Source organism: Cetorhinus maximus, chromosome 9, assembly GCF_964194155.1.
Source record: "Cetorhinus maximus chromosome 9, sCetMax3.hap1.1, whole genome shotgun sequence".
NCBI lineage: Eukaryota > Metazoa > Chordata > Chondrichthyes > Lamniformes > Cetorhinidae > Cetorhinus > Cetorhinus maximus.
This window is the reverse complement of record NC_135887.1, coordinates 17,647,097-17,672,168: the sequence shown is the minus strand read 5'-3', so window position 1 is coordinate 17,672,168 and position 25,072 is coordinate 17,647,097. Positions and strand designations below refer to the sequence as shown.

The 25,072-nt window shown below is 44.6% G+C and overlaps 1 protein-coding gene across 1 annotated transcript in view; it reads right to left on the bottom strand.

The window, feature by feature from the left end:
* LOC144684291 (multidrug and toxin extrusion protein 2-like) overlaps window positions 1-20,119 on the bottom strand; it is a 63,841-nt gene extending 43,722 nt beyond the window's left edge. The window contains 11 exon segments of the mRNA XM_078547919.1: window positions 3,828-3,912; window positions 6,839-6,952; window positions 7,555-7,652; window positions 7,788-7,885; window positions 11,031-11,071; window positions 14,602-14,644; window positions 14,781-14,899; window positions 14,902-14,923; window positions 17,586-17,654; window positions 19,334-19,435; window positions 19,973-20,119. Of these exon segments, the coding sequence (XP_078404045.1) occupies window positions 3,828-3,912; window positions 6,839-6,952; window positions 7,555-7,652; window positions 7,788-7,885; window positions 11,031-11,071; window positions 14,602-14,644; window positions 14,781-14,899; window positions 14,902-14,923; window positions 17,586-17,654; window positions 19,334-19,435; window positions 19,973-20,119 (938 nt within the window).
* Window positions 20,120-25,072: the final 4,953 nt, after the last annotated feature.

Below are 25,072 nucleotides of genomic sequence, written 5' to 3'. Positions count from 1 at the left end.
ACAGTGGGACACTATCACTGAGTGGGAGGAAGGCTAAGCCTCGAAATAAGAGGATTCCAAAGTACAAAGCCACAATGCCTTCAGTTGACAGGAACATTCACATAGCCATCTAATGTATTAACAAAAGTTCAATTTAGTTGCACATCTAGCACACCCAAGATCCACAAGTGCCCTCAATTTTTCTTAACTTTCCTAACTCTAGCACTACGCCTGGGTGCAGCCCCAAAGTCCGCAGCAGAGGTGGAGGCAGCCTGCTGACTGCTACGCCCTGATGTCTGTGATGACCTTGGTAGACATCCTCTAGTGGCCCATGGCCTGGGGGGCCCCGGCCTGATAAGGGTCACCTGCTCAGGGGCAGAAGAGCCCTCGGAGGCCTCAGGATGGGGTCACAGGCAGAGGGGGCTGTGAGCGGCTGCACACCCTTGGAGTGTCCTGAGAGGAGGCCGCCAGGTTGTCCTGCTGACGCTCAGCCTCCCGGTGGGCCCCGCCCGAGCTCCTGCAGGAGATGGTGCACCTGGAGGGAGGTCAAGGTGCCTCGTCCCCATGTCGCCCACATCTACCAGGGTGCGGCCATGAGCCAAGTGCAAACCCAGAAAGACCTGCTGGACTAAGGTCTCCATGATGGTCACCAGCCTTCCCATGGTGAACTCAAGGCGCTTGAATGTCAGAGCCACAACTGTAATGAAAATACAATAATTTTCATAATATTATTGTGATTTATTGTAAAGGTAGGTTAATAATAGGGTTTGGATCTCTGTTCGGATGTGTGTGTGGGGAATTTATTTGAATTGGAGGCTGCTGGTCTGGAGTTTTTGAGTTATCTAAAGGGAAGCTAAGTTTGAAATGCTAAATACGTAAACACGGCTGAAGTTTTAGAATGTGAGGTGCGAGGAACATTTGCATTTTTAGATAAATTAGGTTTGTTTGAATTTCAAAGAGATGGTAAGATGTTACATCTAGCTAAAAGAAGCTAAGCCAAACAGTGTGTTTATTTTTCCCAAAGGTTACTGATAATATTAGTACTATGAAAGATTTATATTATGAGAAAAGTAAAGTTGCAAAGACATATCGGGACAATGGAAATTACATTAAAAAGGGAGAAACCTGTATAAAGAAGATGAGGTTGTGTAAGAGGAGAAGGCATTCTAAGATCTAACACAAGTGTGAAAAGCCTCCAGCCTCTGTGCATCAAGTTTCTGTCCATAGGAACCAAAGCTAAGAAAACTCACTTTGAATATCACTGTCCAGGGTAATGTGTGTTTTGCCTGGGCCTGTTGAACTTATATTTTGTTTTGCTGTTGCCATAACGGAGGTGTAACTGAGAGCCAGATTAATTAGGGGATTTAGGAGTTATTATAGTAGTAATTTGTAGACCTATGTATGTGCTTAAAATCTTTTATTTTATTAATAAATGTACAATTTAGTTTTGTAAAAAAAACCTCTAGAACTGGGTGGACTTATTTCTACTGAATTCAAGGCACACGTCTCAAAATAAAATACAAATTGCAAAACAGTTGTGGCATCTGTTTCAAGTTTCCCTCTGGGATTTGAGCAGCTCAGTATTTACCATCCGCTGTGCCATAACAGTGACATCAGACAGAACGTGGATGGACTCGTTCATTCTAGTCTGCTGAGTGACTGCCGAATCTCTGCCTGATGTCCTGCTGCCTGTCGTTGCATCCCCTGCATAGATTTGGCCGCTTCCAGAGGCTCATCATCTGACTCGGACCGAGTGGGTGGCTGGTCTCCAGCAGCCCTCCGAGTGCCCGAGACCTGGGCTATCTCTGTCTCCGACTGATGCGGGGATGTGTCAGTGAGGTGTTCCCCAAAAAATGAGCCCGAGCCTAATCCGTACCTGTGCCCCACCGACGTGTGTGTCTCTGAGCTGGTGGACAGTGCGTGTGAGGGTCGTGATGGTTCTTCCACAGCTTCCTCCTCGGATGAGGTCTGGGGGCTTGCACTGGGGCTGCTGGACTGGCTTGGGGGCCTCGATGTGCTTGTGCCTAGAAAATAGAAAAGAGAGTTTCAGTTAATGAGCATGAGCTAGACAAGGCTGCATGTGAGTCACTGTGAATGTCAGGATTTGGTGAGGTGATGGAGCTGGGATCCGCACTAGGTTGGTTGGAGAGGCCGATCTCCCCTTCCCCACAAGAGCGACCATGTCGTCCCCAGCCAGCTCGGCTGCAGCCTCCTCGAATTCACTGAGGGCGAGGATGTCGGACGTCCCTCCCCCGGTCTGCGCTCTCTCACGCCCACTGTGCACCAGCTTGGGCTGTATGAAGAAGAAAGAAAGGCATGTGATGAGGAGGGACAGAGCAGATGTTGGGTGAGATGTATGTCCCCTGTGTGTGGTGAGCCCTCCCCAGAAGAGCCAGAGGATGGGGTGTGAACAACATGACAGAGGGGAAAATAGTGACGTGAAAGTCTCGGTGAGAGAGTGAATGTTGATATGTGTCCCCCTCTATTGGTTGTGTGAAACCCCTGAAGAGAGTAGCCATTTGAGTGCATGGTGCCATGATGAGACTTTGATATTGGAGAGTGTTGAAGGATAATTAACCCCGGCAGAGCGGGTGAAATCATTCATCCTCTCCCTGCACTGGGTGACACTTTGGGTGTGGGCATCAGCCACGCTGACCTGCTCCGTTACGGTGTCCCAGGCCGGAGAGGTGAGGCTGCTGTGCTTCCTGCAGCCATCTGTGGGGTAGATCACGTGCCGTTGTTCCTGAACCCCTCTGACCAAGGCCTGGAGGGCCTGGTGGGTGAAGCGGGGTGCAGACTTCGTCCTGAGGCTCTCGGCCTTTCTCTTATGGGCTGCGGACATCTCTAGTGGGCTGAAGATTGCGTGTTGGACTGGCATTTAAATACGGTGCCCGCACCTTCGAACCCACCAGCTGACAGCGGGCAGATGAATCAGCTCCTGACCTGTCAGGTGACTCAGAGTGAAATGTGCCGCTGCATAATTAATGAGGCCTCAAGTGCAGAATCGGGCGCGGGTTGCCGCCATTACAGACAGCGGGCTGGGTGCTGGTAATACCACCCGCCACTGCACTTTGTTTCATATTGGGAGAATTTTGCCCATTGACTCTGTTTCTCTCTCCACAGACGCTGCCAGACCTGCTGAGTTTTTCCAGCATTTTCTGTTTTTATTTCAGATTTCCAGCATCTGCGGCATTTTGCTTTCATCGGCTTCAAAAACTGAGGCTCTTATCCCTGGAACAGAAAGGGTTAAAGGAGAATCAGACCCAGGATTCCAAAAATATGAAACGTTTTGTGAGGGTAAATGGCGAAAATCACTTTCACTGGTAACAGGGAGGCAAGGCTCAGGATGAACATAGAAGGGCAAAAGGATGATAAGAAATATTTTCACAGACAGGGTTATTAGAACTTGAGCACAAGCTGCTACTGAGGGAGAGACCATAACATGACTTAGAAGCGAATCGAGTAAGTATTTGAAAAGGAAGGTTATAAAACAGTGTAATTAAAGAACAGAAAAACATGATTATAGAAGACAGCTCCTGTTAAATCTCCTACATCATACGAATGACCTCTTCCTTTGATTAAATTTTAGTTACTGTTCAAGAGTATGATTATCAATTTAACAAATAGATTAGTGGGTGGATTGCTATTGTCGCTGCAATTGAGCGTGAGCTATAATGGATCAGATTAGGTAGAATGGAATAGTTATTATTTGGAAGTGCAATGAAAGGAGGAATTAAGGTTTAACCTTAATTCACTGCTAAAGTGCTAAGGGTAATGTTATTCTCTTGTTTTAATATTGCTCTTCTTTGGTGACAGATGCTTTAGGCATGTAAGTACTGAATCTGCACAGAATCTTCAGCCTTATCCTGTATGGTACTGTTATAATCTGAAATATAATGGACTGGGCTCCAAGTTGAACTCCATTAATTAACCCTGTGAACAGGAAGGGAACAACGAGTAAATTAAAAACAAGCGAGTGCAAATGCTGTAAATCTGAAACAAAAACAAACAATTGGAAATACTCAGCAGGTCAGGCAGCATCTTTGGAAAGAGAAGCAGAGTTACCTTTTGAGGCCAGTGACTTTTCATCTGATTCGAGAAGTAAATTCAACTTTATTGGAGCAAACGAATATTAAGAGAGAAAAGTGTCTTATGTAGAATTAACCTCTCAACAGAACCGAAACAAATTTCTTGTGCTTTTATTGTGAGGGGTGGGTGCAGATGTCTCATTACCTCCCATTATCCTTCTTCCTCACCGGGTGCCTGCATCTGAGAGAATGGGGCAATAAGATGTTTTCAGGTGCCTGCCAATGTCACCCAGAAGCGGCTGCCAGGATCCAATAAGAATGATCTGAAATTGGCTTTCCCTTCAAAATCCTCCTCTCCTGAAGAGCAAACTTTGATTTCCAAGTTGCTACTCCCCAGGGCAGCCCATGTGAGATCAACACCCCAACAAAGCACACGATTGACCCTCATTCCCTGGTGCCACTTGCTAAAAAAGATTGTTTATTTAAAATTCATTAGATTTAATATAGGTGCTGGGCATAGTCCAGAGTGTGCTTCAGATCAGTAAGGTATGAACTGAAGTTGGATGATTAACATATGAACATACGAATTAGGAGCAGGAGTAGGCCACTCGGCCCCTCGAGCCTGCTCCGCCATTTAATGAGGTCATGGCCGATCTGATTGTAACCTCAACCCCACATTCCTGCCTACCCCTGGTCGCCTTTCACCCCCTTGTTAATCAAGAATCTATCTAGGTCTGCCTTAAAAATATTCAAAGACTCTGCTTCCACCACCTTTTGAGGAAGAGAGTTCCAAAGACTCATTACTCTCTGAGAGAAAAAAATAAGATTGGCATCACTCTTTGCCGTTAACTAGTTAAGCTTGAAGTTCTATGTCATTTCCTCGTACTCTTAAGGGCTGAATTTTTGCAATGATGGGGAGGGTCTCCAGCTTATCCAAAATGGTGCTGGAGGTCGGATTTGGAAAACCCTATCCCCAAACCCAGTACCCGCCATTTTTGACGACGGAGGCAGGGTGGCAAAGGTAGGTTGTACTTTGCATATTTTTTGTTTCACTGTTAAAGTGCAGCTGCCTTCAGTCAGATCCAATTTTCACTAGTGGGATGTCTAAAACACAACTTGTGCACTTTAGACCTAGTAGGAGAAAGTCTAAAGTTAGCAGAGTTCTTTGGAGAGTAAAGTGCTCTTTTGGAAAGGTAGGGTAACGTTTTGGATAGGTCTGATGACACCTTTGGGAGAGGTAAGGTGCTCTTTGGGAGAGTTAAGCTGCCCTTTGGGATTGTTAAAATTAGTCATGTATGTGTATAAAAAGTGGATAAACTCATTAGAACTATCAAGCTGTCTGCCCATGGTGGATACTGGGTGATTAGGCATGGCCAATGTAAGACAAGGGGTGGTGGGTGGGGGGCATGGGTTGGCATGAGTTGACACAAAGTTGGCATAGGGTCTATAAAGGGCCATTGGAGGTGGGTGGAGGGGCATAGGTTGGCATGGAGGGTATGAGGAGCCATGGAGGAGACTGGGGCTGTATGAGGTGGCATGGGTTGGCATGGATGAGGCATGGGGAGTGTGTGGAGGTTGAGGGGTGTGAGGGAATGAGAGCTAGAAGTCTGATTTTGCTTCATTGTTTTCTTTTGCAACTGGGGCAAAGTGCTGGATACTGAAGTCAGCCTTTCGCCTAGCCCACCTCCACACCCGGCAACTTTGGCAAAGAAAGTCAACCAGCCACCAAGCACTGATGAAGGAAACTAATCATGTTCCTCTGCAGCAAGGATACATGAATTAACAAGTACATAAATTATTGGATCACATTGCCAACTTATATCAAGCGTAGATTTTAATGTCTGCTGTGGTTCACAATTTGTAAAGTGGTAACCTAAAGGAAATCTTGATTTACCAAATAGACTCCTATGGTTTTGCTTTCCCAGTGAGGTCAATGGGACAAAGCTCCATATAGATTTAATTGTACCTTGGGCCATATCCTGTATCTATCACTTAAACTCTTCCTTTAATGATACATTGTGTGGTTTTATAGTTGCTGTTTAATCTTCAGTTTCTTTGGTTATTTGCCTTCTACTGATTTGGCTATCTTATGGTATTACTCTTGATGTTACCTTGCTATGACCTATCATTTGGTCCTTGCTTTGTCTGCGTATGGGGAAGCGTGGATTGTGATTTGACTGAAGGGAAGACAGTGGGGATGAAATTTAACTTGTGCAGAGAGGAAAAGGATGAGAGTGAGTGAGTGAGTTTTACACCCCACGGAAAAGGCAATTGTGTGGACCAAGTCTTCACTGTTGTACAACACCAGCCAAGGTAAATATCTCCCCCCATGTCTTCATATTGTGTGTGCTTGTGAACCATTGTAAACCCCATTGCCCTAATGGAGAAGCTTTGTTTGTCTCATTTGAGTGTATTTACTGGCCCTGCATTTTGTTGACTTTTTTCAGTCATTCATGGGATGTGGCACTTCTGGCTATGCCAGCATTTATTGCCCATCTCTCATTGTCCTTGTTCAGAGGGCAGACCCGTTGCTGTGTGCCTGGAGTCACATGTAGGCCAGACCAGGTAAGGATGGCAGATTTCCTTCCCTAAAGGACATTAGTGAACCAGATGGGTTTTACAGCAATTGACTATGCTTCGTGGTCATCATCAGACTTTTATTGGATTCAAATTTCACCATCTGCTGTAGTAGGATTTGAATGCTGGGTCTCTGGAATACTATTCCAGTGACTATACCACTACGCCACCACTGCCCTGACCCCTCTTAGCTTCTCAGTTACTTAGCAACACTGGAAGGTGTGTTTTTCTTAGCAGTGAGGAAGTTTATTTACCTACAAGGAATGTTCCAATATGAAATGTCCACTATTCAATACATATCATAAACGTGCTAGGAATTGCCAGCTGTGTAAAATGGCCCCACTCTTGTAGGCAGTCAGTAGACCATCCTACCTAAAAAAAACACAATGGAGTTACTAACACAGTATAGGAAGTGTCGGAAAAGCACATAAAGAGAAAGGAAGATCGATGGACAGAAAAACATTCGTATCATCCAGCTCTCTTCACCTTTCAAACTGGACCTGGGTTTTTTCTGTGTTTCTTTTGCCATATTAGGGGTGATTCTGCAATCTGTGGGAAACAGCAGTCGTAGTACGTGCATTGTGTGAGATTGTGGCAGCTCTGGATGGCCCCAGGTATCTGAGACATGTTTTCCTATAGTCTACTCTGTGGCCGATAACCTGTTGACTCTCCATGTCTGAACACCACAGAGCATGGCCATTTGTGCAAGAGTCTGGGAATGTGACAGAGCATGAACCAGGAGAGGAAGGCAGAGACAGAGAGAAAAGTAGGAACTAAATCAATAAATAAGGGCCTTCAAAACAGGTGAGTATTTTACACAGAGAGGGGATTGAATGAGACCTCCAATCCAATGATTCTTTCTGTGGATTTCATTGGAAATGGGAATTGATCGAGGGGTATACTGGGTTAATTGGATATCGAACATTTCACATCATTGCTCAAAGTGTAAATTACCCTCCCTGAAACCTACCTGCCCAGGTCTTAACATGCAACTTTTTCCATTGAATGTATCCAAACAGGAGGATAGCCTGACAGTACTGAGAGATAACAGTGGCAGCAGCCGAGCCCCTGGGGAACAAGTTCACATATTAAAGGCAGCTTCAAATAAAGCCTGGCTCATTGTTCAATGAAAGATTAATTGATCAGAACTGGGATTCAAATATATATTTGACATTAAATTTTTAAAAGTTGTTTGCTACTTACGGCAATCCCAGCTTCAGCACAAAGAGGAAGAGATAATTGGTGGCAGCGTTGAGGATGTTGACTATGAGACCAGTGAAAACCTGAGGCATGATGATCCCCTGAGGTGGGAACAAAACAATAAAGTCATTCCTGGAACTGCCCTTCAATAAACAAACAGGGTATGTGGCATGGTGCCAAGATAGGGCAAGAAAGGGTGCAACTGCTCTCCCAATGTCCATGTTTGGGGTACAATGTGCCCCTGATCTAAGAGGATTACTTTTCCCTCACTTGGATTAGGTTCATCGCTGGAATTTCTCTGATTGTAGGTGTGGTCGACGTGTTCACATTTGCTGTTAAATCATCAAATTCCCTGTGCACAGGGAATTACTCCATCTATCATTGTGCTCCCCCAGAGTGCAGGAGACTTGAATCTACTGGTTTATTCAATAGCCTGCTATCTCTCTGGTAAGTGACTCATTCAACCATTCCCACGATGCTGCCATTCAGCGCTCTCTATATGGGAATCAGCAATTGCACAATCAATAAATAATGGAATGTAAGGGTTCCTCCTCTGATAACTCTCTCCCTAACAGGTGTACGCATGTGTGTGCAATGGCATTGACAACTATAAATACAGCAACAACGATATCTTAGAGCTCCCCACCAACTAGGAACATAATCAGACTAGCCATAGTGACACTGTGGCTACAAGACCGAATGGATATTGAGCACTCTGCAGTGTGACTCATCTCCTATCCCTTCAAACCTCTCCATTATATGAATGCCATGAATCTGGTGAAACATTGAACAGTCAGCTGGAGGGAGACAATTATATCAACACTCATAAAGCTTGACTTGCTTTATTGGTTCCCCTATACTCACTGTACCACTGACGCACTGAAGGTTGTTGCAGTATCTACTGTCTAAAAGATACCCTGAAGATTCACACCAATTTATAGTACAGCTCCCAGCTTACAGTACAGCTCCCCATCAAATCCCATGACCTCGACCTCGACCACCAAAAAAACACAAGCAACAATGTCATGGGAACTCCAGCTTGTGCAGGTTTGCTCCAGTCCCACATCATCCTGATTTGGACATGAGTAGCTGGCCTTCAGTGTCCTGGGTCAATATCCTGGAATTGCCTACCTAACAGCATCAAGGGAGCAGCAGCACTACATGGACTGCAGTGTTTTTAAGGAGGCTAAGGGTAAGGATGAACTGTTGTTATGATCGCAGCCAAGGTTACCCTTTGACAAGCCTGATCCCAGAGTGGAACCAAGCTTGATAGACCCTAACTCTTATTTGTTTGTTTAGGTACGTGGAGAGGGGCTAGTGAACAGAGCCACTGGAGTCAGCCAATGAACTTTTAACAAAAGCATAAAACATTTATTAAACAAGAAAATATGAATTATATTACAATACTCCTTCACCCACAACTATACCTTTACAGATATATGCAGATTTGTAAGGATAACACAAGTTACAAAAGCTATCTTATACTCTAATATTCCCAGCAGGCGCACAGTCCATGTAAATCTATGGCACCCTGTGGTCAGAGACACCACACTCTGAAACCAGGTGCCATCTCAACCAGATGCTATGGATCTCTCATCAACTCCCCCCAGACACTTGTCACACTGTGAGCCAACCAGTCTCTCTGAATTCTGTCTTTCACATGAGAGTTTCCAATCTCCACTTTCCAAGAATTTGCTTTGGAATCTTTTCCTACACTGACGCTTTCTCTCAGTTGCTTTCTGCAAGGGTTCATCTCCAGGGTTTAAAACTCTCTCTGATGTTCCTCTCCCTTGGGTCACCACATGCATTCAAGCTTTCTTCCATGCACTCTCTCTCACCGACTTAACCGTCAATAGTACCACTGCTTCACACGCCCATAGCAAAGAGTTACAGGCCTTCAGCCGTCTCTTTGGATCTTCTTGCCTCTTGCAAGCTGTTCTCGCTTTAAATCTGCTTTCTGCAGCTTGAAGCTTTAAACTTGAGGCTTGGAGCCTTTCTCTGCCCCTCACTCTTAACTTCATTTAACAGGACCTTTTCCAGGTTCCTAACCTTCCTTTGACTAGAAGGTCTGCTGGGGACTTCCTCCTGTTCCACTCCCCTGGAATTTTGGGTATTTTCCTTAGCCTGGGACTGGTTATCTGTCCCTCTTGCTCCAGTCTCTCTCTGGCAGCTGCTTTCAACCAATTTTAGCTTGGGACTGGCTATCTATCCCTTCTAGGTGGCTTCTGTTTGGCAGCTGTCTTCAAAACCAGCTGAACTCCAACAGCTTCCAAAACAAACTGCTGTTTCTCTTCTGTGTGTGTGCCTGTGGGAGGGACCTGCCTCTCTGGGCCCCTGTTGCTAAGCAACAGCCAGTTTTCTACTGTTGTGTTAGTTTAACTTCTCCTTAGGAGTCATAAAAGTCTCATTAGAAATGCAAACACCTGTTAAAGTGAAACTAAAACTCAATTGACCTTTCTTAACACACAGATACAGAAGTACAAATCAAACTTAAACTTTAAAGCTAAAGCTCATTCCTGATACTGTTGCTTTGCCAGCATTGTCCACATCATGAGGACGGACTGAAAGAAGGTCGGACATCGCCCCATTGGAGCAATTGAGAATCAAAATGCCAACACTAAGGTGCTGTCTTCTAGCATTTGGCTGGAGAGCAATAGACTGACATTAAAAACAAAAAGACACTATGGTAATTTTCACATTCACAGTCTGGGCGATAATGGCCTGCGCAGTGTAGAAGCCACCCGATTTTATCCCTTTGATTTCAGTGACATGAGAATTGGGCGGGTTCTACATTGGTGATTGACTCCACCCGATTACTGACCAGGCAATGAAGGTCGAAATGATCCCCACTAGATCCCTTTGGGCTGAGGAACTAGTTTCATTTCTTTAGCCACAAGGATTAATTGAGGTGAACAGCACAGACCCATTTAAGGCAAAGCTAGATAAACACATGAAGGAGAAAGGAATAGAAGGGCATGTTAATGGGATTAAGTGATGAAGGGTGGGAAGGGGCTCGTGCTGCACACAGTATGGTTCTATTGGGCCAAATAGGCCGTTTCTGTGCTGGAAATATTTTGTAATTATAGCTATTTTTTCCAAACTAACTCCTCTAATATTTTGAATTAACTGTCCAATTGCAGTTGACAATCAAAATAAGGAAAATGAAACCGAAGACTCTCAAACTATATCTTACTGCAATAATTATTAAAATAATTTCATGCACATTCCAACATACAGTGACTTTACCTGATTCTGAAGGTATCTGGTCTCTAAGTCATAAAGAAATGCTGCCTAAGAAAGAATATTGAAAATAAATAGCAGAACATAGTGTATCAATCATTGAAAAAGAGAAAATTACATTCATACTGCCTTTGAAAATTTGAGCCAGACCTGTGTTGGGGTTATGGTCAATGTGGTTGTAGATGATTTGCTCAGGTCTTGTATGGCCCAAACTGTTGCTATCTAGAACTCAAAGTCTTAATGCTGCATTATGGTGCTAGTTGGTAACACTCATACTTCTGAGTCAGAAGATTGTGGGTTCAAGTCCCATTCCTGAAACTTGAACACAAAAATCTAAGCTGACACTCCCAGTGCAGGATTGAGGGAGTGCTGCACTGTCGATGTGCTGCCTTTCAGAGAAGATGTTAAATCAACATCCCTTGTGCCCGCCATTTGGATGCAATGATCCCATGGGATCAGTTTGAAGAGCACTGCAGCTCTCTCTGGTGACTGGCCAATATGTATTCCTTATCAATGGATCAGACCAAATCTTTGCAGTCCCCCACAACCAGTTATGAATGGTGGCGGACAATTGACCAAGTAATAGGAGGAGGAGGCTCCACAAATATTCCCTGTTTAATAATGGGGAGCCCATGAGCATGTTAGTGCAAAAGAAAAGGTTGAAGCACTTGCAACCATTTTCAGTCAGAAGTGGATGATCCATCTCAGCCTCCTTGTGATGTCCCCAGTGTCAGAAAACCAGTCTTCAGTCAATTCAATTCACTCCTCATGATATGAAGAAGCAGTTGAAGGCACTGGATACAGCAAAGGCTATCTGGGCCCTGATAGCATCCCATCTATAGTCGTGAAGACTTCCAGAACTAGCCATGCCCCTAGCCAAGCTGTTCCAGTTCAGCTACAACACTGACATCTACCCAGCAATGTGGAAAATTCCCCAGGTATGTCCTGGCCATAAAAAGCAGGAAAAATCCAATCCTCCCAAATCCCGCTCATCAGTGTACGCCCGCTCATCAGCAAAATGATGAATGGTGCCATCAACAGTGCTTTCAAGCAACACTTACTCAGCAACAACCTACTCACTGATGCTCAGTTACTGTTCCACCAGGGCCACTCAGCTCCTGACTTCATTACAGCCTTGGTTCAAACATGGACAAAAGAGCTGAACTCCCGAGGTGAGGTGAAAGTGTCTGTCCTTGACATCAAGGCAGCATTTGATGGAGTGTGGCATCAAGGAGCCCTAACAAATTAAATTCAATGGGAATCAGAGGGGAAGTCTCCACTGGTTGGAATCATACCGAGCACAAAAGAGGATGGTTGTGGTTGTTGGTTGTCAATCATGTCAACCCAGGACATTGCTGCAGGAGTTCCTCAGGTTAGTGTTCTGGGCCCAACCATCCTCAGCTGCTTCATCAATGACCTTCCCTCCACCATAATGTCATAAGTGGAGATGTTTGCTGATGATTGCACAATGTTCAGCATCATCTGAGGATCCTTAGACAGTGAAGCATCCCATGTCCAAGTGCAGCATGACCTGGACAACATTCAGGCTTGGGCTGATAAGTGGCAAGTAATGTTTGCACCACATAGCTGCCAGGCAACAACCATCTCCAACAGAGGAGAATCTAACCATCTCCCCTTGACATTCAATGGCATTACCATTGCAGAATCCCCACTATCAACTTCCTGGGGGTTACTATTAACCAGAAACTAAACTGAACCAGCCATATAAACACTGTGGCTGTAAGAGCAGGTCAGGGGCTGGGAATCCTGTGGTGGGTGTTTCACCTCCTGACTCCCCAAAACCTGCCCTCCATCTATAAGGCTTGTGCTGTGATGGAACACACTTACCTGGATGAGTGCAGCTCCAACATTTAAGAAGCTCGACACTATCCAGGACAAAGCAGCCCGCTTGATCAGCACCCCATCCACCACCTTGAACATGCATTCCCTCCATCACCAGCGCACAGTGGCAGCAGTATTCACAAGATGATGTATAAGATGCACTGCAGCAACTCACTATGCCTCCTTCGACAGCACCTTCCAAACCCATGGTCTCTACCGCTGAGAAGGACACTGCAGATACAGGGGAACACCACCACCTATAAGTTCCCCTCCAAGCCACTCACCATCCTGACTTGGAAATATATCGCTGTTCCTTCACTGTCACTGGGTCAAAATCCTGAAACTCCCTCCCTAACAGCACTGTGGGTGTACCTACACCAAATGAACTGCAGTGGTTCAAGAAGACAGCTCACCAACCACCTTCTCAAGGGCAATTAGGGATGGACAATAAATGCTGGCCTTGCCAGCGATGCTCACCTTCTGTGCTGTGGGGAGGACCTGGAGAGGCTGCAAGGAGATATAGACATGTTAAATGAGTGGGTAACATGATGGCAGATGGATTATAATGTAGGGAAGTGTGAAGTTATTCACTTTGGTCATATGAGTAGAAAAACAGATTGTTTTTTAAAAGGTGAGTTGATGTTCAAAGAGACTTGAGTGTGCTTGCACAAGGAATGCAGTAAGTTAGCAAATTGGTCCCTGGGATGAGATGGTTGTCCCATGATGAGAGGCTGAATAAATTGGGCTTATATTCTCTGGAGTTTAAAAGAATGAGAGGTTATCTCATCGAAGCCTTCAAAATCCTGAAGGGGCCTTGATAGGGTAGACGCCGCGAGATTGTTTCCACTGATCCAGGACTCTAACACACGGGGACACAGTCTCAGGATAAGGAGTTGATCATTTAGGACTGAGATAAGGAGAAATTTCTTCACTCAAAGGATTGTGAATCTTTGGAATTCTCTACCCCAGAGGGTTGTGGATGCTCCATCATTGAATATATTTAAGGCTGGGATAGACAGATTTTGGGTCTGTCAGGGAATTAAGGGATATGGGGAACTGGTGGAAAAGTGGAGTTGAAGCCCAAGATCAGCCATGGTCATACTGAATGGCGGAGCAGGCTCAATGGACCGTGTGGTCTACTCCCACGCCTATTTCTTGTGTTCTTGGGCTGGCCACTTAGGACTGAGGTGAGGAGAAATTTCTTCATTCGAGGTTGTGAACCTCTGCATTTCTCTGTGATAGAGAGCTATGGATCCTCAGTCATTGTGTGCATTTAAGACAGATCTCGATAGATTTTTGGATACGAAGGGAATCAGTGGGTATGGGGATAGTGTGAGAAGGTACAGCTAAGGTAGAAATCAGCCATTATCTTATTAAAAGGGAGAGCAGACTAGAAGGGCCAAATGGCCTACTCCTGCTCTAACTTTTTATGTTCTTAAGCTCACACATGGGAAACAGTGACTTGGATGAGGTGCTAGAGTTCTGATGGCACCTGACTTTGGATTGTTCAAGACTCCTTCGATTATCTAGCCATGGAGCACGGAGTCATTATGGCTCTCAGTTGAGGTCAGCTAGGGGGCCATGTTGATAACGTTGGCTTGATGGATCTTTCCAGACTGGATCCACTGCGATTTTTGCTGACTGGAATCCCTTCGTCCGTCTACATTTCCGGTAAGGAAAGACTTCACTTGTCTAATGAGCGGTCTGCATGTGCCTCCTACCTATAATAATTTACTTACGGGAAGAGCAGAAATAAATATCTTCACATAGAGTGCGTTAACCTGTAAGAAAAATAAAAGATGTTGGGAACAAGAGGGAAATCATAGAACATCACTATCTGCCCACAATGCTGTTAGGAAGGGCATTCCAGGATTTTGAATCAGTGACAGTGATAATAAAACATAAGTAAGATTCTAACCTGACCACTGCAGGAGACTGTTTGAAAGCCAATAAAATGTGCTCGGTGTTTATGAAGATGGCCCAGCAGGGAAAACAGGTTATCATGAGAATGAGAATCCCTCTTTGGAGAATCACTTCCAGTTCTTGCTGCCATATGTCTGAAAATCAGCACAAAAGTCAAAGTGAATTGGATCAATACTGATCAACATAGATCACATTCTAATGGACGCCACTTTTCTCTACAATATACAACGGCAATAACATATCCAAAAATTAGAAGATTAAAATATTTCTCTCTCTTAACCAAAGCATTATGATTGGATACTAATCTTGTTTAGCATTTAACCTGCCAGGTTTGTCCAGATCGCAAGTGCATCTGAACCACTTTACTTACACCTCAGCAACTATCTCAGTGGTCACAGACTTTAATCATCTCTCAATCAACAAAACACTCACAACTTAGCTGAGACTCTATTCCAGACATTCCCTGCACTGCAGGATGGGGAGAGCTGGTCTTAACCCAAGCAATAAGATAAAAACAAAAAGCTAAAAGCTACTGCGGATGCTGGAAATCCAAAACAAAACAAAAACAGAATTACCTGGAAAAACTCAGCAAGTCTGGCAGCATCGGCGGAGAAGAAATCAGTCAACGTTTCGAGCCTTCATGGCCCTTCGGCAGAACTGCAGCATAGTTTCAACAAGGGAGAAATATAAATTGGTTTAAGGTGGGTGGGGGGGCGGGGGGGAAGAGACACATTGAGGGTGTGGTGTGAGCAGATAATAATCAAAAGATGTCACAGACAAAAGGGTCAAAGAGGTGTTGAAGGTGGTGGTCTTTGTCTGAGAAAAGTGCTAATTAAGAATGGAAAACAAGATATTCAAAGTACAGCTCTAGTGGGGGTGGGGTGGAAAGACTAAAGGTTTTAGTTTTAGATTTAAAAATAATGGAAATAGGTGGGGAAAGAAGAATCTATATAAATTATTGGAAAAAAAAAGCGGGTGGGGGGGGAAAAGAAATGGGGTGGGGATGGGGGGAGGGGGAGTTTAAGATCTAAAGTTGTTGAATTCAATATTCAGCCCAGAGGGCTGTAAAGTGCCTAGTCGGAAGATGAGGTGCTGTTGCTCCAGTTTGCGTTGGGCTTCACTGGAACAATGCAGCAAGCCAAGGACAGACATGTTGGCAAGAGAACAGGGTGGAGTGTTAAAATGGCAAGCGACAGGGAGGTTTGGGTCTTTCTTGCGGACAGACCGCAGGTGTTCCGCAAAACGGTCGCCCAGTTTGCGTTTGGTCTCTCCAATGTAGAGGAGACCGCATTGGGAGCAACAAATGCAGTAGACTAAGTTAGGGGAAATGCAAGTGAAATGCTGCTTCACTTGAAAGGAGTGTTTGGGCCCTTGGACGGTGAGGAGAGAGGAAGTGAAGGGGCAGGTGTTGCATCTTCTGCGTGGGCATGGGGAGGTGCCATAAGTGGGGGTTGAGGAGTAGGGGGTGATGGAGGAGTGGACCAGGGTGTCCCGGAGGGAACACCTGCGGTCTGTCCGCAAGAAAGACCCAAACCTCCCTGTCGCTTGCCATTTTAACACTCCACCCTGTTCTCTTGCCAACATGTCTGTCCTTGGCTTGCTGCATTGTTCCAGTGAAGCCCAACGCAAACTGGAGGAACAGCACCTCATCTTCCGACTAGGCACTTTACAGCCCTCTGGGCTGAATATTGAATTCAACAACTTTAGATCTTAAACTCCCCCTCCCCCCATCCCCACCCCGTTTCTTTTCCCCCCCCACCCGCTTTTTTTTTTCAATAATTTATATAGATTCTTCTTTCCCCACCTATTTCCATTATTTTTAAATCTAAAACTAAAACCTTTAGTCTTTCCACCCCACCCCCACTAGAGCTGTACTTTGAATATCTTGTTTTCCATTCTTAATTAGCACTTTTCTCAGACAAAGACCACCACCTTCAACACCTCTTTGACCCTTTTGTCTGTGACATCTTTTGATTATTATCTGCTCACACCACACCCTCAATGTGTCTCTTCCACCCCCCCCCCCCCCCCACCCACCTTTAACCAATTTATATTTCTCCCTTGTTGAAACTATGCTGCAGTTCTGCCGAAGGGCCATGAAGGCTCGAAACATTGACTGATTTCTTCTCCGCCGATGCTGCCAGACTTGCTGAGTTTTTCCAGGTAATTCTGTTTTTGTTTTGTTTTTAACCCAAGCAATGTCCATTTCATCACGTCAAACCCTTTAATTTTATGCTCACAGCTCATTTAATTAAACTAAACCATCCATCACATTTCTACTTCTCTTCAGCGCTGAAGGAGAGTCATACGGACTTGAAACATTAACTCTGTTTCTCTCTTCACAGATGCTGCCAGACCTGCTGAGCTTTTCCAGAATTTTCTGTTTTTATTCCATTCAATTAAATGCTGGCGTTTGCAATGTCTATCCCTCTCAGCATTTCAAATCACTGGTTAAAGTGTTCTCCCGATCTTCTTTCAATGAAATTTGCTGTTCACTATTTTGTGTCTCCTCTCAAGTGGAATTTCACCTCCAAAGTTCTTACCTGTTCAGAATCACTGGATCATTTTCCTATCCTCAGCCTCTAAGGCAAACTGCACCAGCTTAGACCAGCTAATCCAGGACAGTCCAGCAATTACATCTGGTACATCCTGGTCTGTGTGGGTCAAATTCACACAGGGAATTGTGTTTCTCAAGGCCTGTTGAAAGATTTATTCTTCTCTGACCTAACAAAATATTTCTGCTACATTAAGAGGACATCAATGCTCTTTGTACAGCCTGGAGTTAGCTGCACCTACCTGAGATACGAGTGTGTCACATGCTGTAGACAACCCAACACCTATGGAGACACCCGATACATTTATTACCTGTCCAAAAGAAATAAAGAAAAGGAAGCATTTAGCAATATCATCCTAGATGTCACCAGCATGCCATTAAATAATACAAGATGTGACTTTCATATAAATGATGGTGATTTTGTTGATAGCTTCTCATTCTTTCCCCTTTCATTTCTCCTTTCTGTCTACTACCAACTCTTGATCCACTTTTGTTTGCTCCAGGCTCAGGCTATTCCAATGATTTTTGGCCAGCACCCAATCTTCCACCCACTCTTCCATCCAAAGCTCTGCTGCCCATATCCTGAATCACATAAAATCCCCTTTACCCATGACCACGTACATCTAAGCCACACGATTGCACAGCAGTCTGTTAAGGCTGACCACACATCATAGAGACATAAACTCATTATGACACAGAGGGAAGGCATTCAGCCCTCTGAGTCCATACCAGCTCTCTCTAAAGCAAGCCAATAAGTCCCATTCCCCTGCTATATCCCTGGAGCCCTGTAAATTTACTTAGTGCAAGTGTCCATCCAATTTCCTTTTGAAATCATACGTTATCTCTGCTTCCATCACCCTTGTAGGCAGAGTCCCAGGACATAACTTCTCACTGAGTGAAAAAGTTATTCCTCACATTCCCCTGCATCTCTTTCCCAAAACTGTAAACCTATGTCTCCTAGTCCTTGTACCATTGCCTAATGGGAACTGCTTTTCTTTGACATCAGTGTCTTCAAGTTATTTCGCCATAGAAAAGAAGTAAAGGTCCCACACAATTAAATGAATAACTCACTCAGTAACAAAAATAATCAATGGGGGTGGTGCCCATGACTCCTGTGCTCACTGACCTACACTGGCTACTGATTCATCAGTGCCTCAAATTTAGAATTCTTATCCTTGTGTTCAAATTCTTCCTTGGCCTTTCCACTCCCTGGATCTGTAACCATTTCCATCCCTCCAAAGCTCTGAGAAATCTGTGTTCCTCCAATGATGGCCTTTTGTGCAACCTTGACTTCCTTAACCCCACTGTTGGCAACCATGCCTTCTATTGCCTGGATACAAACCTCTGGAATCAGCACTTTAAATCTCTCTGCTTCACCATCTCTCTCCTTTCATTTAGGGACACTCTTTAAAATCTGCCTCTTTGACCAAGATTTTGGTCCTCTATCACAATGTCTCCTTAGACTCAGTGTCAATTTTTTATTTATCTGTTAACACTCCAGTGAAGTACCTTGGGACATTTTACCACCTTAAAGACACTAGATAAATGAAATCTTATTGTTGTTGATACAGTTCCATGAGCCTCAGCAGCCCATGAATGCCTTGCACAAGTGACCAGCCCTCATGTGTGATCCAAGTGGCTGCCAGAGGATTATCTGCCCATGAAGAGCATTCAGACTGAGCCCAATCTCATTCTCACCCAATGTCCACACACATCGGACTTCCAGTACGGCTCATTGATGATGGTGATGAGCTGGGATTCCTAGCTGGTGTTTCTGTCCTTTAGCCTAGGGCCACTGAAGCAACTGCTGCCCTCTCATTGTCCTTCCATTGAGAGCAGCAGGTAACGCCCAGGCTTTTTCACAAGGAGCATTTCATCAGCTGGTAAAGGCACTAAGCTTCAAACTGATCGGAAGCATTGCAATTCCATCACTATTTTATAGAGGATACATTATGATGAATAAATGTGCACATTCTGAATATAAACTCACCGCTGAGGCAAGACTAACTGCATCCAACTCAATTTTTCCTAAATGTCCACAGAATGTGGAGTTGACAACATTTATTAGAAGCATCATCAGCTGTGACAAAAACTGTCAAAGGAAAATGAATGATAAATAATATAGACTGGCCACTTTATTTTGATAATATTCTTAAACTTTAAAAAATACTTGTAATCTATTAAACCAACCACATTTCTTACTGAAAGCAATTGTCTTCTTTCTTCAAAAAGCTGACACAATTTTAAAATGATTTCATTGAGGTTTTCTAGATTATGAAGGGAAGTGACGAAGTTGATCCAGGCAAATCATTCGCTAATGAAGGGTTCAAATGTCAGGACACACAAACTAGAAACTATGGTCTTTGAAGCAATAAAACAAAGGCAAGCAGGAGATTTTCATCCTTTAGGTAGGGAGTTGTGGAATAAGTTAACAGGCAAAGAGAGTTTCTAAATGGGTTCAAGAAAATGGAGTATAATTGGAATCAATGAAGGGTATTTTGTTAATAGATTCAGTGAAACTGATAGTGTAAACAAGTTTATTGAAGGAGATTGGTAGATAATTAGATATATTTCTGGAGAGCGCAGTGTGTGAAGGATTTGGTGGGATATTAGGTGGGTGTAAACTCACCACTGGCCCAGCCAGTCTAGAAATACATTTTGCCCCCTGCCAGACGTTGGTGGGGATCAATCCCTTTATTTTCCTCAGGAATGGATTACCGCAGGTTCCACCGGCCTGGACAACATTGTCAGAGCTTAATTGTTTCGAATTCTCCATTTTTCCAAGCCTTCACTAAAAAATAAACCAGTTATCACCGCCAAATGAACACACTCGACCTCTCCCTCCAGCAGCACTGACTCACCCCATCTCTAAGCTGTCCTTGCCCCCAGTTTTACTTTTTTCTTCGTCTCATCCGACACCTCAACAAAAAACTTTGTCTCTTTCTTTCAGGTACAAAGGAACGCAAGCTCCAACAACTCATCGACACCAACACCCATCCAGGACCCTCCACCCCTGCCTGTCCCTCTGTCCCCATCCCGTCTTCCAATCCCAGCCCCGGCCGTGTATTCACCATATCCCCTGACATTCCCCTCTCCGATGCTGAACGTTCAGTGCTCAGCAAAGGACTCAGTTTCATACCCTTCCGCCCTCATCTCAATGAATTTCGGGCTTGGCACGATGCTGAACTCTTCTTCCACTGCCTTCATCTCCGTGCTCACTTCTTTGGGCAGGAGTCCTCTCCCCGTTCAACAGACCCTTTTACCCGCCTCCAATATTCTCCCTCCACCTGGACCCCTCCCTCTGGATTCTTACCTGCTCTTGATCTTTTCATTGAGAACTGTCAGTGTGACATTAGTCGTCTCAATTTCTCTGCTCCTCTCACCCACTCTAACCTGTCTCTCTCTGAACTTGCCACACTCCGTTCTCTCAGGTCCAACCCTGACTTTGTCATCAAACCTGCTGACAAGGGTGGTGCTGTTGTTGTCTGGTGCACTGACCTCTACCTCACAGAGGCTGAGCGTCAACTCGTAGACACTTCCTCCTACCTCCTCCTGGACCATGACCCCACCACTGAACATCAAGCCATTGTTTCCAGGACTGTCACTGACCTCATCTCCTCTGGAGATCTTCCTTCCACAGCTTCCAATCTCATGGTCTCCCAACCTCAGACAGCCCGCTTCTACCTCCTACCCAAAATCCACAAACAGGACTGTCCCAGTAGACCAATCGTGTCAGCCTGTTCCTGCCCCACGGAACTCATTTCTTGCTATCTTGATTCCATTCTCTCTCCCCTTGTCCAGTCTCTTCCCACCTACATCCGCGATTCCTCTCACGCCCTACATCATATCAACAATTTCCAGTTCCCTGGCCCCAACCGCCTCCTCTTCACTATGGACGTCCAATCCTTCTACATGATGCCACCACCAAACACATCTTCCCTTCACACCCCTGGCGACATTCTGCAGGGATCGTTCCCTCCGGGACACCCTGGTCCACTCCTCCATCACCCCCTACACCTCAACCCCCTCCCACAGCACCTTCCCATGCAACCGCAGAAGGTGCAACACCTGCCCCTTTACTTCCCCTCTCCTCACCGTCCAAGGGCCCAAACACTCCTTTCAAGTGAAGCAGCATTTCACTTGCACTTCCCTCAATTTAGTCTACTGCATTTGCTGCTCCCAATGCGGTTTCCTCTACATTGGAGAGACCAAATGCAGACTGGGTGACCGCTTTGCGGAACACCTTCGGTCTGTCCGCAAGCATTACCCAGACCTCCCTGTCGCTTGCCATTTCAACACACCACCCTGCTCTCAAGCCCACATGTCCATCCTTGGCCTGCTGCATTGTTCCAGTGAAGCTCAACGCAAACTGGAGGAACAGCACCTCATCTTCCCACTAGGCACTTTACAGCCTTCCAGACTGAATATTGAGTTCAACAATTTTAGATCATGAACTTTCTCCTCCATCCCCACCCCCTTTCCTATCCCCCCTTTTCCAATAATTTATATTTTTTAATATATAGTTTTTTAATATATTTTTCTTTCCCCACCTATTTCTATTATTTTTAAATGTATGTCCATTCATTGTTTTATCTCCACCTTTTAGCCTATTTCGATCCCTTCCCCCCACCCCACCCCCACTAGGGCTATCTGTACCTTGCTCGTCCTGCTTTCCACCCTTAATGTCCCCATTAGCACATTCCTTAGATAATATCACCACCGTCAACACCCCTTTGTCCTTTCGTCTATGACATCTTTGGCAATCTCTTCTTTGCCTCCACCTATCACTGGCCCTCTATCCAGCTCTATCTGTCCCACCCCCAGAGTCATTCGGACTCGAAACGTTAACTGTGTTCCTCTCCGCAGACGCTGTCAGACCTGCTGAGTTTTTCCAGGTATTTTTATTTTTGTTTCAGTTATTTTACATCTCTCGTTTGGATATCCCCTGCCCCACACCACATCCCACCAACCACCCTGAGTGTGTTTGTTACTCCTCTCCACTGGATTCCACAGAACCCCCTGCTGATGTAATACATGGTTATAATTTTAAATCTTTTTCTGCACGCGTGGTCATGATTAATTTTTAATAATTGTCCTTTCAGATCTGCAGGAATTGCACCATCTACATGCTGGGTTCAATGCTTTTGCAGGATCTCTACATATAAATAATCAAATATTAATTAATTTTGAAGCTCCCATCACAATAAATAATAAAGCTCACTGAATGAATAATTCTTTAATCATGCACTGTTGGCTGGTGTCCATTTTGAGGTAGAGTTGGGGGTGAAGCAGTGTCCTCGAGCATGTGAACTACACTGCGAAATTGTGCTCGTGTATTTTAGCTGTTGGAGTGGCTTGATTTTAATGGTCATTTTTTTGTGAAATGTTGAGATGCATCATTTCAAAGAAGAGTTTCCTGGCCAATGTTTACCCCTTAATCAATAGCCAGAAAACAGATTGGCCATCATTGTAACATTGCTGTTGTGAGATCTTGCTGCGCACAAATTGGCTGCTGCATCTCCTACATTTCAATAGTGACTACACGTCAAAAAGTTGATTAACCAGCTTTTTGAAATGTTCGTTCTGATTTAATTAACTTAATCACAGATTACAGAGTTGAAACAATGTTTTAGATGATGCATTATTGAACTAAAGAGCCCAATATTTAATGAATAACAAAACTGAATGCGTGGCACTTAGTTTATGACATGCTCATTTTAACTGGAAAGTCTCCCCTACGTATTCTGTTATATTTTACATCAACCAGTTTTATTAGGATAAAGAAGCTAAGGATCACAAATGAACACTTTCGTTTACAACTACTCCATCAATATCAGTTAATCTTATTTCAGAACAGCAACTTCAGTGAGCCCCAGCCTGATCCTAATATATTATGGTGTTTGTTAGCCTCTGAAATATTGCTGGTGCGTTTTTCATACCAAAGGGCATTAGTTTGCATTGTTATAGACCATCCAGTGTCACGAAAGCGGATACCTCTTTTGCCCTTTCTGATAAGGGGACTTGCCAATATCCTCACAGCAAGGCCATTTTTGTGGTAAACGTTGACTGTCCCACTTTCTTCACAGGATCCTCCAACTATGGAATAGGATGTGAATCTGCCTTTGTTACTGCGTTCACTTTTCGGTAATCAATACACGAGGCGGGATTTTCCACACCCGCCTACCGACGGGATCTTCCGGTCCCGCTGCAAGTCAGTGGAATTCTGGCTGGGGCACCGCCTCACCCACGGTAGGCCACGCCCGTGACGTGGTCAGAAAATCCCGGCCATAGTCTTTGTGATCCATCTAGTTTCGGCACCATGACAATGGGTGAACGCCAATGACAGTTAATGGGCTCTATGATGTCATTTTGCACATAATTTTGCCAACTGAGGCCATTGACAGAGTCAATTAAGTAATTAAAGGACCTGCCTGTCCAACCTTAAGGTTGGCGGGCAGGCTAGGAGCCCCTGCGTGAATTAGAAAAAGCATGAAACCTCATCCACAGGCAGGATGAGGTTTCATGTAGGTTTTTAAAAAATTTAAGAAGGTTTTTGTAAAAATTATGGACATGTCCCAACTCATGTGACAGTGTCACATGAGGGGACATGTTAGGGAAGTTTTATTTTTCTATTTTTAGCTTTTTGACATTTAGAGCCGATCTCCCTGAGGCTGCCGTTAGCCTCAGGGAGATGAGTGCACTCTTTCGTGCGCATGCGCGAAAGAACTCACTCTCGATTTTGGGATTCCCCCCCACCCGCACAGGGAGCGCATAGCGCTTCTGTGCGGATGTCATGCTGGGTGGGCCTTAATTGGGGGTGCCGATCGAAAGTGCGCCTGTGCGTGCCTGCCCTTCAACCTCGCCCCCGATGGGGGGAAGATCCTGCCCTATGGGTTATTTTTGCCTTAATGGAGATTAGTTTGGGAATTTGTAGTCATGCGTGTATATATTTTAACCTCTGTAAATTAATAAAAAGCTTAATTTAGTTTAATGTAAAACCTCGCAAATGAGTGGTCTGATTCCTGAATTTAGAGTTGCATGTCAAACATAACACTTCGAATTATAGGTTATGACAATTGTTTAAAGTTTCCTTCTAGGATTTTTAAATAACTCCGCTGTACCAACTGCAACGGTCATCACACACACACACACACACATCCTTCTTCACAGAATAACACAATATTCCCCCAAAATACGTTTAAAAATAACATGCATTCTCACAGTGATGGGCACAGAAGCCTCCCAAACAAAGTACATTCTGTGCCCTTTCTACTCTGTGTTTCCTCCATGTGGTGTGCACCATGGTGCAATCCTGATTCATCATCTGAGGCAGGGTAGTAGACGGTAATCAGTGAGATGTTTCCTTGCTTATATTTGAGCTGAAGCTATAAGACTATAGGGTCAGGCATCTCACTATGGTCAGCTCACCTATCCACTTACGACATAGCATTGTACCTTCACTTCTGGAGGGTCCATACTGCTGATAAAATATATCCAGGGCTGTGATGGAGGAGGCTTGGACATTGGTTCAGTAACTAAGCTAAGCTATCTAGTCCAAGACATGCATCCACTGTGACAAGAGTGGCAGCTTATACATTCAGACTCTGAAAGGGAAAATGGTCTTAGCAAGCCCATACTAATATGGCAACAGTACATGAGACATAAGAAAATCAGTTCATAACTGATCATAAGACCATAACACAAAGGAGCAGAAGTAGGCCATTTGGCT